Source organism: Chiloscyllium plagiosum, chromosome 21 (assembly GCF_004010195.1).
Source record: "Chiloscyllium plagiosum isolate BGI_BamShark_2017 chromosome 21, ASM401019v2, whole genome shotgun sequence".
NCBI lineage: Eukaryota > Metazoa > Chordata > Chondrichthyes > Orectolobiformes > Hemiscylliidae > Chiloscyllium > Chiloscyllium plagiosum.
Window position 1 is genome coordinate 25,326,908 of NC_057730.1, and position 14,899 is coordinate 25,341,806.

Below are 14,899 nucleotides of genomic sequence, written 5' to 3' on the forward strand. Positions count from 1 at the left end.
TAGGTGGACAGGCAGGTAGTACTGAGGAAGTGGGGAGGCTGCAGAAGGATCTCGACAGGTTGGGAGAGTGGTCCAGGAAATGGCTGATGAAGTTTAGTTTGAGCAAATGCGAGGTGTTGCACTTTTGAAAAAAGAATACAAGCATGGACTACTTTCTAAACGGTGAGAAAATTCATAAAGCCAAAGTACAAAGGGATCTGGGAGTGCTAGTTAAGGATTCTCTCAAGATAAACATGCAGGTTGAATCTGTGATTAAGAAAGCGAATGCAATGTTGTCATTTATCTCAAGAGGGTTGGAATATAAAAGCAGCGATGTGCTACTGAGACTTTATAAAGCTCTGGTTAGACCCCATTTGGAGTACTGCGTCCAGTTTTGGTTTCCACACCTCAGGAGGGACATACTGGCACTGGAGCATGTCCAGCGGAGATTCACACGGATGATCCCTGGAATGGTGGGTCTAACATACGAAGAACGGCTGAGGATCCTGGGATCGTACTCATTGGAGTTTAGAAGGTTAAGGGGAGATCTAATAGAAACTTACAAGATAATACATGGCTTGGAAAGGGTGGACGCTAAGAAATTGTTTCCGTTAGGCGGGGAGACTAGCTTCCGTGGGCACAGCCTTAAAATTAGAGGGGGTAAATTCAGAACAGAAATGCGGAGACATTTCTTCAGCCAGCGAGTGGTGGGCCTGTGGAATTCATTGCCGCAGAGTGCAGTGGGAGGCCGGGATGATAAATGTCTACAAGGCAGAGATTGATAAATTCTTGATGTCACAAGGAATTGAGGGCTACGGGGAGAATGCGGGTAAGTGGAGTTGAAATGCCCATCAGCCATGATTAAATGGCGGAGTGGACTCGATGGGCCGAATGGCCTTACTTCCACTCCTATGTCTTATGGTCTTATGATAGTCACAGGTGAGGTACTAGAAGACTGGACGTTGGCTAACGTGGTGCCTCTATTTAAGAAGGGTGGTAAGGACAAGCCAGGGAACCATAGAGCAGTGAGCCTGACGTCGGTGGTGGGCAAGTTGTTGGAGGGATTCCTGAGGGACAGGTTGTACATGTATTTGGAAAGGCAAGGAATGATTAGGGATAGTCAACATGGCTCTGTGCATGGGACATCAAGTCTCACAAACTTAATTGAGTTTTTTGAATACGTAACAAAGAGGATTGATGAGGGCAGAGTGGTAGATGTGATCTATGTGGACTTCAGTAAGGCATTCGACAAAGTTCCGCATGGGAAACTGGTTAGCAAGTTAAATCTCATGGAATACAGGGAGAACTAGCCATTTGGATACAGAACTGGCTCAAAGGTAGAAGACAGAGGGTGATGGTGGAAAGTTGTTTTTCAGACTGGAGGCCTGTGACCAGTGGAGTGCCAAAAGGATCAGTGCTGGGTCTACTATATTTCATTATCTGTATACATGATTTGGATGTGAGCATAAGAGGTATAGTTAGTAAGTTTGTAGTTGACACCAAAATTGGAGGTGTAGTGGACAGCAAAGAGGGTTACTTCCAATTACAATGGGATCTTGATCAGATGGGCTAATGGGCTGAGGCGTGGCAGATGGAATTTAATTTAGGTAAATGTGAGGTGCTGCATTTTGGGAAAGCAAATATTAGCAGGATTTGTATACTTTATGGTAAGGTCCTAGGGAGTGTTGCTGAACAAAGAGACTTTGCAGTGCAGATTCATAGCTCCTTGAAAGTGGAGTCACAGGTAGATGGGATAGTGAAGAAGGCGTTTGGTATGCTTTCCTTTATTGGTCAGAGTATTGAGTACAGGAATTGGGAGGTCATGTTGCAGCTGTACTGGACATTGGTTAGGCCATTGTTGGAATATTGCGTGCAATTCTGGTCTCCTTCCTATCAGAACGATGTGAAACCTGAAAGGGTTCAGAAAAGATTTACAAGGACGTTGCCAGGGTTGGAAGATTTGAGCTATAGGGAGAGGCTGAATATGCTCGGGCTGTTTTCCCTGAAGTATCGGAGGCTGAGGGGTGACCTTATAGAGGTTTATAAAATTATGAGGGGCATGGATAGGATAAATAGATCAAGTCTTTTCCCTGGGGTGGGGGAGTCCAGAACTAGAGGTGAGAGGAGAAAGATATAAAAGAGCCTGAAGGGGCAACGTTTTCAAGCAGAGGGTGGTACATGTATGGAATGAGCTGCCAGAAGAAGTGGTGGAGGCTAGTAGAATTGCAACATTTAAGAGGCATCTGAATGGGTGTATGAATAGGAAGGGTTTGGAGGGATATGTGCCAAGTGCTGGCAAGTGGAACTAGATTGGGTTGGGATATCTGGTCGGCATGGACAGGTTGGACCGAAGGGTCTGTTTCCGTACTGTACATCTCTATGATCATGACTCTATAAGTAGCGTTCTTAGGATTCGAAGAAATTCATTCTGGAAGGCCAGTGAGAAAGATGACTTTTTCTGTGCTGAATGAATTAAGAACTCCCTGTAAATTTCGGAAAGCATGTTGAGATTGTCATTCAAAATTCCTACTCAATAGACAGCATTTTGGGAATTTGCTGCTTTCTTCCTGATTCCTGCAGCTTAAATAATCTACCCAAGGAAAAGAAAATAAGGTCAAGTAAATTGTTTATTTTAGTGGCTTGTTACAGTAAAATATTTTAAAGTGGAAACTTGTCATTTTTTTCAGCTAATAACTGGAAGCTCAAATCTCAGGTCAAACGTCTCTGCAGAGATTGTAACATAGGCTTTATACTTCTCAACTAGAAGCAACCTGATAAATCAAAATCTTTTCCCAGGATTTAACCGAGTGTCATTTTTTCTGAAACAAAATTACTCAAGAAACTCAACAGGTTTGTTAACATATGTGGAGGGAGATCAGAGTTAATGTTTTGGGTTTCGTTCTTTGGTTTTATTGGAAATGTTTCTGACCTGCCTTCATTACAAGTATATCCCTTTATAAAAGATGAGACCAAAACTATCAGCTCTCTAGATGCAGATTCACCAGTGGCCTGTACAGTGTAGCAAACCTTTTACAATGCAAATAAACCAATTGGGATTTCCTCGACAATATCACAGAGTTGCTGTATGATAGCATTATAAAGATTTACAAATAGCTTCAGAAAAGAATTGCTATTTGTATAACATAATACTATCATCTAGATATTGTTGTGGCACTACTATGTTGACCTCGTGCTCCCACAAGGAGGTTAAACAGTTCATCCACTTTACTAACACCTTCCACCCCAACCTCAAATTTACCTGGACCATCTCAGACTCCTCCCTCCCCTTCCTAGACCTCTGCATTTCTATCTCGGACGACCAACTCAACACAGATATTTACTATAAACCGACCGACTCCCACAGCTACCTAGATTACACCTCCTCCCACCCTGCCCCCTGTAAAAACGCCATCCCATATTCCCAATTCCTTCGCCTCCGCCGCATCTGCTCCCAGGAGGACCAATTCCACTTACGAACAACCCAAATGGCCTCCTTTTTCAAAGACCGCAATTTCCCCTCAGACGTGGTCGACGATGCTCTCCACCGCATCTCCTCCACTTCCCGCTCCTCCGCCCTTGAACCCCGCCCTCCAATCGCCACCAGGACAGAACCCCACTAGTCCTCACCTACCACCCCACCAACCTCCGATACATCGTATCATACTCCGTCATTTCCGCCGCCTCCAAACAGACCCCACCACCAGGGATATATTTCCCTCCCCACCCTTATCAGCGTTCCGGAGAGACCATTCCCTCCACGATTCCCTCGTCAGGTCCACACCCCCCACCAACCCAACCTCCACTCCTGGCACCTTCCCCTGCAACCGCAAGAAGTGCAAAATTTGTGCCCACACCTCCCCCCTCACCTCCCTCCAAGGCCCCAATGGATCCTTCCATATCCGTCGCAAATTCACCTGCACCTCCACACACTTCATTTACTGTATCCGTTGCACCCAAAGTGGTCTTCTCTATATTGGGGAGACAGGCCGCCTACTTGCGGAACATTTCAGGGAACACCTCTGGGACACCCGCACCAACTAACCCAACCGTCCCATGACTGAACACTTTAACTCCCCCTCCCACTCCGCCAAGGACATGCAGATCCTTGGCCTCCTCCATCGCCAGACCCTGACCACAGGACGCCTGGAGGAAGAGCGCCTCATCTTCCGCCTAGGAACCCTCCAACCACGCGGGATGAATATAGATTTGTCCAGCTTCCTCATTTCCCCTCCCCCAACCTTATCTCAGTCCAAATCCCCGGATTCAGCACTGCCCTCTTGACCTGCAATCTTCTTCCCGACCTCTCTGCCCCACCCCGTCTCCGGCCTATCACCCTCACCCTCACCTCCTTCCACCTATCATATTCCCAGCGCCCCTCCCCCAAATTCCCTCCCCCCTACATTTTATCTCAGCCCGTCTGGCACACCAGCCTCATTCCTGAAGAAGGGCTTATACCCGAAACGTCAATTCTCCTGCTCCTCGGATGCTGCCAGCCCTACTGTGTTTTTCCAGCACCACCTTTTTCAACTCGCATAGATTGCAAAGCACCTCTGAAAATCTACGAACCAGTCTTCAGTGAATTGCGAAAAGTATATTGGATGGCTGAAAGCTTCTGGAATTGGGATGGCCTGTGCTTTTGATTCAGACTATCTAGTATTTGTGTATCTATGTTCTGCCTGTAGGGTTCCTGTCACCAGCCTTCATTTTTGTAAAGACATGAGGTGCCATACAATTGGCATTCATAATGTCTATCATCCTAACACCTGAACATGACGTTCGACAATGATGTAGCATTGTTACTTTTGGAATCTTACCTGTGTCTCTTATTTGTAAAAACGTTCTTCAGTTATAAAACCACATGCATACTGATGTCAATCCAAATATTGATTTGCTTCTCTACATGAGCAATTATTCTAATAAACCAAGCTGTCAAAGTTTGAATAATTTAAGGAATTGCCACAGTGGGTTAATCCTACATGCATACTGAGAATTGAATGGATCCTAGATTGCTGCACTCCATTTGTCTAGCGTTTTACCAATAGTCCATCATCATTTGTGGCCTGATTAGGCTTTCAATTTAAAAGCAGAGATGACAGTTCTCTAATATTTACTAAATACCAATATTTGTCAGAATCCATTCCTGGAACCAAAAGTGATTGTTGGTAGTTTTTAGAATTTGCTTTGATTTGATAATGGGATAAAATAGGAATCAACTGAAATCTGTTGCTTCAAGAGACAACACACAATACTCATCCCTAAGGAACATTACTTAATGAGCACTGCTTTACTTCAGGCCAGTTGCTAATTACGGTTCAAATCAACAGTCTCTGGAGGGATACTCCTGTCCTTACAACTGCACACATCAAATTTATCAATTAAATTTATCTTTTGGGATCTCTTCTGGTCCCGGAACAATTCCTTGCTGGGTCCCCTTAGTATGAAGCTCAATGCCTTTTCCAATAAAGCTCAGTTGTATTATGGTTTATATTTACCAGTTAGGCCTATAATTTTTAGACAGCTACAAGGCATCACAACATCTGATGTTCCAGTATAAAGGCAATCACCTCACCTTCACTCACTCACTTTGGGCAGTGGATTGAGTGTAGTAAGTTATGTTTATGTAATGTACAGTAACATTATTAACCACAGAACATAGACTATGTGTATAATCCATGATAATAGACAATAGACAATAGGTGCAGGAGTAGGCCATTCAGCCCTTCGAGCCTGCACCGCCATTCAAGATGATCATGGCTGATCATTCCTAATCAGTATCCTCTTCCTGCCTTATTTCCCTAACCCTTGATTCCACTATCTTTCAGAGCTCTATCCAACTCTTTCTTAAATGAATCTAGAGACTGGGCCTCCACTGCCCTCTGGGGCAGAGCATTTTCCACACAGCCACCACTCTCTGGGTAAAGAAGTTTCTCCTCATCTCTGTCCTAAATGGTCTACCCAGTATTTTTAAGCTGTGTCCTCTGGTTCGGCACTCACCCATCAGCGGAAACATGTTTCCTGCCTCCAGAGTGTCCAATCCTTTCATAATCTTATATGTCTCAATCAGATCCCCTCTCAGTCTTCTAAACTCAAGGGTATACAAGCCCAGTCGCTTCAGTCTTTCAGTGTAAGGTAATCCCGCCATTCCAGGAATTGATCTCATGAACCTACGCTGCACTCCCTCAATAGCCAGAATGTCTTTCCTCAAATTTGGAGACCAGAACTGCATACAGTACTCCAGGTGTGATATCACCAGGGCCCTGTACAGCTGCAGAAGCACCTCTTTGCTTCTATACTCAATTCCTCTTGTTATGAAGGCCAGCATGCTATTAGCCTTCTTTACTATTGCTGATATTGCAGCATTGCTGATATTGCAGCATTGTAAATAGTTAGTGTTAAAAGTAGACTTCAAGATATCTGACTCAAAAGATCCTAACTTTTTGTGGTGTATTTGCAAAGGCTAATAAATGACAAATTGTGTCATGTTGTCACAAGTGGAGACCAAAAGTGATTCGTACAGATTGTTAGTGGTAATAAGTGGACATTAAAAGATGAAAGGTAAAAAGCTTTTACCTAATGGTAACCTGTCAGTCAATCTGCCCAAGTTCAGAACTGAAGTTACAACTACAACCAAGACTAATGTGCTGTGATCAAAATGTATTGAAGCTCATGCTGAAGCACAATGAGTATTCTACCTTCTGTCTGTCTGGCTATCTCTCTCTTTAAAAGGAAATAGTACGCTACTGCTGACCCCATTAAAAAAGCGGGAGTTTTAAATAATTCCAAAATTATAGCTCTAAAGCAGTTCTCAAAAAAAAAACTTACAAGCATTGAAAGAAATGCTTTCTAAACTCATGAGGCCTTTCCTGTGTTCAGCCATCAGTCAGTTCTGCCAATTTCTTTTTTTGAATTTGTGTAAAGATTTTAAAAAGCCTGCATGCAATCATCACTCCCTTTTTGGTGGCAGCACCACCTACAGGCAAAATCCCACTCCTACAAGCTTGGAGCTTTTAAAAGTGCTTCAAGAAATTTAAAAAAAAAACACCTTTTAAACCCACAACAACAAAAGAAAGAAGTCAACTGATAATTTTAATGCTACAGCAACAATAAATGTGTGCAAAAACAACTCTTAACGCTGCAATATCAGAAAGGGGAGAAACCCAACAATAATACCAAAAATACCACACTGCAATGTACATTTTTACTTGCAATTTTAAAAACTGTAATTGATGGTGGAAAGCAAACATCTCACCGTGGACTGACAATTCAATGACATTCTATCAGAATTTATGTTATTTAAATAAATAATTGGTCTTTTTTTCCTGGATCAACAAATAACTGACAAAGGCTGGCAGTCAAGATTCTTTTTGCTTTGGACACTAAAGGATTAAGGAATAATTAAATCCTCCATTTATTCTTATTATGATTGCAAGGATCCTTGACAAAGTTTTTTGGATTTTAGATTGAATTAAAGTTTGAGTCAGTTTCAGGATTCACAATCTTCAGTTCATTTCATATTGTCAACAGCCAAGTGAAATGACTGCCAATTTATAGACAGGTGTTAACGCAACTGTATGAAAGTCAACCAAAGTTAACTTAGCTGAAAGGCTTATGGAATTGATCATTGCTTCAACACCATAAAACCCTTCAGAAAAGCTCTTGTGGACAAAGCCAAATAGTATACTATTGATGCACTACTAGGAGAGCAATTAGAGTAGAAGAGCAACATCTCCAGACTCTTCACCCTGAAACAACTATTGCAGGTGTCGGTAGGTTCAGTGGAGCTTGCTGAGGTATGGCTTGTCTCATTCATCAAAAAATTATCAGTTAAGGATTCAGAGATGTCCTTTCTGATCTGGTATTAGCAACCCAGAGCTAATCATACCATAGAAAACATTTGCAAGAGAAATGGGGAAAGAGCAGAGGTGTTAGACCAGCTGGAGACCTCTTTCTACAAACTAGTCTAAGCATGATGAGCGAATGTCTGCATTTGATCTGTGTATTTTGTTCCCAGTGAGTTTGAACGCAAGGTGGCAACTAGGAAAGTAAAGTAAATGGCCTGTCTCCCCATCCAACCTTCCTCAAAACCTATGGAGAAGGGGAGATGTCAGCTGGCCCACCCACTCATGGGCCTACTGAGTCCAATTCACACTTAAAGATCTCATCTAACTGCCACTGATCTTTGACCCACAGTGCGGGAGCCTACAGTATGAGGGAGGCCTGGCAGCTTTATGGACAGGCTAGTGTTGGGCAAGTAGGTGGGAACCTCCTTGTATTGGACATCTGACCAAATTAGAGACAACCCTCCACTCTCCTCAAGATCAGCCAGTTATTGAATTCTACCACTCCCTGCCCTCTTAAGTCTAGCTTCCCACCTCTGTCTCACTGGGACCCTGGATCCTGGGCTCCTTGGGCTGATGGGATTGCCTGCAGTTCAGTAATGGTCACTACTTCTGGTTGGTGCTTCTGGGACAGAGCTTTTAATCATCAGCCCTCAAGACAGGATTTTATCCATAGTCAGGGCAGAATCTGCATTGTTATTTTGTCTTTCTAAAGGGAAATAACTAACAGCAATTTTTAACAATGCTGGAGCAGTAAAAATAATCAAATGAAAGTTCAGCTAGTCAGGAATAAAGGGCTGGACTTTCCAGTTTGGAGGAATCAAACGGAGTAAAAATAAAGAATCTTGCACTGGGACAGTTCCCTGGTGGGACCCTGTCTTTAAGCAATCTTACAGAAGATGGCGTCTGAGGAGCACCTGGCACCCACTTGGTAATAGTAGCTGGCTAATTAAGTGACAATGGGGGCAAATTGGGGAAATGTTGGATGAACTGTTCATTGTCCGGGGTGGGAGAGCAGGTAGCCATCTCGCAGAAAACCAGTGCACCACTGGTGGTCTTTTTAATCCCTCTGCCCAAACCTGCAAAAATCACAAGGGCAACATTCTCAGCCACTGGCCATTCTGTTGGAGGGGTTCCCCCTTACAAAATGATGGCCACACTTACTTTGGAACAACTTTAGAAATTTCCAGAGGACAGCTCCATGTTGAAGTGTCCTTGCAATTCCCCTGCCTATATCGACAGAGCCCACCTTTCCTAATGTAAGTACCAATCAGCCAAAACTCCCTGTGTCCTCATTGGCCCTACAAACCACTAAGCCTACTCACTGTCCTTAATTAGACACAGTGAGGTGACATATTAATTGGCAACAATCATGGACATTGACACCTCAAATGATTCTGATGATAACCTCAGCTCAAAGGCCTTCCTGAGCAATACTAACCTTTTCCTTAACACAGATTATACCTAAATTACAATTCAAAGAGCTGCAGCACAATAATCCCATATGAGCTGTCTAGGACTGATTTGCATCTGTTTCCGTTAGAGGAACTCTCTGGTGCAAAAGCATAGGCTGCGACAAAAATGGATAATTTTATGCAGTACTATCCAGGAAGTGAATTGGAATATGGATTAGCACCAGTTTATCCGATCATAAACATTTTCAGGTAGTGTCTGGGACAGCGAAGAAAAATATCTATCCTCAGACTTCATAGGAAGTGTTTCTACCAACTACCTAATTTCCTTACTGATTAGGGGAGGAAAAGGTGAGTCATTTCTCTGTGATTCCTCCTTGTGTCTGATGATCGTTGTGAGCTATCATGTTTTGGAGAAACAGACATCCCCTGAGTTCCAATGATGAGCATTGAACACCATTTTAATTAATAGCTTTCTTTTTGCTCGGAAACAATCATCAGACAGACAGGCTTGGAGCTTTTCAAAGAGCAGCATTGCTCAAACTGAGGTGATTTATCTAATTCAGTTGCTCAAGATGCTTAATCTAATTTGGGTTTGGTCTTAACATAAAACTCTCCATAATGGTTTAAAAGTTCTCCACAAGACTTCTTTGAATGATATCACAAGATATAGGCCATAGAAAATTAAGAATCTGCCATTTCTGCAGATTATTTTTGCATCATCATTTAAACAGTAGAAAAGCAAAACTGCGATTTTATTTACTTAGCTAAACAGTGCACATCAAGCAACTGTGAGTGAGGAATTCATCCATGTAAAACCTGGAAACATTGTAGATGTATCATTTAAGTAAAAGCAAATACTGCAGATGTTGGAAATCTGAAGTAATAACAGAAAATGCTGGAGAGATGTAGCAGGTCTCGCAGAATCTTTGGAGAGTGGAACAGAAGTAATCTTTCAAGTTAAAAGGCTCTTTTTCGAACTGAAGAGAGAGACATGGAAAGCTGATGGGTTTTATAATCCTATAAGTGAAAGAGTAAGCAAGATTAGAGTGCCCAGGTGACACAGATCAAAATGCAAAGGGAGTTGTCATGATTATAGAGAAATGGGATAGGTTTAGAGTAGAGTAGGGAGATTTTAACAATCCTTAGATAAGCACATGGATGATGATGGGATAGTTTAGGGGTACGAGCTGAGAATAGTTCACAGGTCGGTGCAACATCGAGGGCTGAAGGGCCTGTTCTGCGTTGTATTGTTCTTTGTTCTATGTTAATAACAGAACAAAGGTTGGCTCTGCTCAACTAAGAAAACTAGATGCTGAAAAGGGAACAAAATGGGGGACAGTTTATGGCCTGAATTTGTCAAACTTAATCTTGTCCAGAAGGCTGTCAAGTGCTTAAGCAGAAAATGAGGGACTGTTCCTCTAGCTTGCGTTGGACTTTGCTGGAATATTGCAGCAAATCTAGGACCAAAATATGAGCACAGATGATGTATTAAAATGGCCTGCTACCAGAAGATTCAAATGTGTATTGACATTCTGTAAAGTGCTCATGCCAGTGTGGAGGAGCGAATACAGTTGAGTAGATTGAAAGAAGTACAAGTAAGTGAACATTTGACTAGATGAATGACTGCTGTTGTTCCATTTTTTACCCAGGAACAGACCTTGGCAGCACAAAACTATTATGTGCAGAAAGGTTTGTTGTAATATTTTACTGGACCTGAAGGAAAGTGATCAAAATGTTCCAAAGTGCCACAGTGTGGTAAAAACAAACATTTAATCTAGCTAATTTTAAATTTATACCCTAAAGGGAGTGGAAATTACTTCGCTCGAATTGATGTTTATTTTTGACATTGTACGCATTTGAGATTTCTATATTAATTGGAAAATATTTGAGTGCAACCTTTATGGCCCGACAGAAGTGATTAATTTTCCATTGCAAACATTTTGAAAACTTGAATCTGACTCAAGGAGAAAGCATCTGTAACACCTTACAATTTTTAGAAATCTTGATGAACTTGAGAAATTCCAGCTTACTGATATAATTATAGGCACAACAAACAGAAGTATGAATGTGTTGGCAGGATTTCTTTACTTTGTAAATTCTAAAACTTATTTTTGAGCCCTCAAAAATATTGCTCTAATGTGTTTAAATTAAAGATCGTTGTTAAAGTATAGGCATGAAAAATCAGATCAGAGACCAATGGATCAAGCAAAGCTCTACAATCTTGCCACATCTAGTCATGAATGTTAGAGGACAGTTGACCATTAAACAATAAGAGTGACAGCTCACAAACACCTCCCTCCTCAAGGATGGGGAAGCTCAACCTGGGGTGGCACGGTGGCTCAGTGGTTAGCACTGCTGCCTCACAGCACCAGGGTCCCAGGTTCAATTCCAGCCTTGTAATGACTTGGGTGACTGTGTGTGGAGTTTGCACATTCTCCCTGTGTCTGCGTGGGTTTCCTCCCACAGTCCAAAGATGTGCAGGTCAGGTGAGTTGGCTTTCTAAATTGCTATTAGTGCTAGGTGCACTAGGCAGGGGTAAATGTGAGTGGGTTACTCTTCAGAGGTTTGGTGTGGACTTGTTGGGCCAAAGGGCCTGCTTCTGCACTGAAAGTAATCTAATCTAACACATCAGTGTAAAAGTCATAGCTAAAACATTTGCAGCCATCTTCCATTGGAAGTGCGGAGTGAATGATCCATCTCAACCTCCTCTTGAAGTCCCCAGCAGCACAAATGCCAGATTTCAACATTTTTGATGAATTCTACATGATATCAATCAACAGCAAAAAGCACTGGTTACTGTAAAGGCTATGGGCCCTGACGATATTTCAGCAATGGTACTGAAGATATGCTCCAGAACTAGCCATGCTGTATAGTCAAGCTGATCCAGTACTGCTATAATACTTACTTGGTATTTTGGGCAGTTGCCCAGGTGCGTCCTACCTACTAAAGACCTAACAATTCAATCAAGCTAATTACTGCTCATCAACCTGTACTTGATCAACAGACCTATACAGTGATGAAAGGGGTTAATGACAGTGCTATCAAGTAGCTGTTATTCATCAGGAACCTATTCGTTGATACTCTGCTTGGGTTCTGCCATGACCATCTGCCTCTTGATCTCAATGCAACCATTGGTCCAAGTATGAACAAGAGAGCTTAATGGGAAAGAGGTAATATAAAGGCAACATTTGAACAAGTGTGACATTAAAGTGCCTTGGCAAAACTTAAGTGAATGGTAAACTCTCCACTGGTTGGAATCATACCTAGTACAAAGGAAGATGTTTGTGGTTGTTGGAGGTCAGTCATCTCATCTCCAGAACACTGGTGGAGGATTTCTGCAGGGAATCAGCATATGACTTCCTCATCTTTGGCTGAGCTTTGTCAAGGACCTTCCCTCCAAAATGAGCTCATTTCTGCGGGTGTTTTCTGATTGCTTATTATTTAACTCCATTTGTAACTCGTCAGATCCTAATGCAGACCATCTCCATATGGTACAAGACTTGGAGACCATTCAGGTTCAGATTGATAAGTGGAGACGTTTTGTGGTGCGGTGGTTGGCTCCCTTATACCTTTCAGGTAGAACCTCTGGGTTCCTGTTCTAGGACTTGATGGCTGTGGAAAGAGCACTAAAGTTGGCCAAATATCAACCTATAAGACCTTCAAATATGCTTCAGGCAGACTGTGAGGGTCTCCTGGTCAGCCATGTTTGATGTACAGTGGTACTCTTTAAACTGTAACCTTAGAGGAGAAAGTGAGGACTGCAGATGCTGGAGATCAGAGCTGAAAATGTGTTGCTGGAAAAGCGCAGCAGGTCAGGCTGCATCCAAGGAACAGGAGAATCGACGTCCTGAAGAAGAGCTTATGCCTGAAACGTCGATTCTCCTGTTCCTTGGATGCTGCCTGACCTGCTGCACTTTTCCAGCAACACATTTTCAGCTCAAACTGTAACCTTAGCCAAAATGCTGGTGACCTGTTCCAGGAAACCATAGCTATAATAATATTTGTAAATATGTGTTTGTCTGCTGCATATGACACAGGACTGAGGGAGCTTCTTATTCTAAGAGTTATAAATTACACTTGAGTGCCACTAAAGATTCAGATAATGATCATCTTCAAAAATGAAGAATCTAATTGTCTAAGACATTCAATTGTATTACCATTGCTGATTTTAACCCTTCTATTCTTGTATTTCATCAGCTTGCCTATTTCAAAGTCCAGGGAAAGTTAGAATTGACTTCAATATAATTTTACTTTGAATGATATTGATTCATAATTTATACTTCAGGCTTTAGCTTTCATCTTGATTTAGTAGAAAAATTATTTTTGTCAAATATTGCTTTGTATTTCAGCATTCTGGGAGAATTAGAACTATTTTCCAATCTTCACTTTTAGGAAAAAAAAGGAAATGTACTCCTTTTCTTAGAAAATGAAAAGCCCATCATTGAAAGCTGAAATGAAAATTGGCTATAATTAGTTATCATTTAAGAAATATTTGTCAAGTAAATGCTGTGTTTTTCAGTCAATTATGAAGAAAAATATTGAAATCATATGGCAAATGTGAAATTCTGGTTAAAATCTGGAAATTTATTGTACAGGATGTTATCATACAAATTTTCACACATTCATATACATTTATCTTTGTACTATTTTAACAAATATATTGATTCATTTAAAAAAATACATCTTTGCCTCTGCTTAAATGATAGGCCTGCAGTTTGATACCAAAGCACAGTGATTGTACATATATATTGTCTCGAGTATTTCTGGCTAACCATTTGTATAATTAGTGAATTGCAATTAATTGGGAAGTTTTATTTTTGTATTGCAGAGTCTCTTCATCTTGGTGACCTAATAGTAAAGTATGGCTACATTTACCCACTAAAGGATCCAAAGAATTTTGTTCTTCGGGCAGATGATTCTCCTTATCGATTTCAGGTAAGACCTTGTAAACTTAATAACTTTACAAACAGGGAAATTGTGCCATTGTCTTTACCTGTTGATTAATGAATATATATCAATATAAGTCAGAATGCTTTCTGATTTTTACATGTAAAATTATTTACTGTACAAGGGTGGACTTCAAGATAAAATAAATGCAGCTTTAATCAGCTATAAAAGACTGAATTTCAACATTTGTAAATATTTATTAAACAAGATTAATGTTCAATCAACAACAGAAAATGTTGTCAGTATGCCTTTAAGGGATATGCTTGTGATATGCTTATTATATCGTGGCATGTGACCTGAGGGTATAAAGGCCTCAGCCTTCATCTTGGGCAACTTGAAGCATGACATGCTGAGGAAATGTGTTGCTCTTTGTAACTGAACAGCTTAATGTTAGCATGGGTTATGAGAGTGTGCCAGTGAATGTAATGTGTATGAAATTGCAATAATTTGTAAGATTCAGAATTTACTTCTCAGTTGCATATCATTCTAATGTATTTAAGTGAAAAATACAAATCAACATTTGATCACATTTGAGTTGACCATTTGTCCAATTCTGTGTATAACCTGGGGAGGAAATTTAAGTAACTTCAGTCTACCTATTTGGTGACGTTGTTTTGAATTTTCATGCTGGATATATTATAAATAAATGTAAATAATTGAAATGTATCTCTTTTACCCTGGTCATTCTGGAGATGTTTATAGAACATAGAACATAGAAAA

The 14,899-nt window shown here is 41.2% G+C and overlaps 1 protein-coding gene across 1 annotated transcript in view; it reads left to right on the forward strand.

Annotated features, from left to right (window-relative positions):
• rgs11 (regulator of G protein signaling 11) overlaps positions 1–14,899 on the forward strand; it is a 150,122-nt gene that overhangs the window by 22,049 nt on the left and 113,174 nt on the right. The window contains exon 4 of the mRNA XM_043711561.1: positions 14,061–14,167. Within this exon, the coding sequence (XP_043567496.1) occupies positions 14,061–14,167 (107 nt within the window). The remainder of the gene's footprint in view (positions 1–14,060; positions 14,168–14,899) is intronic.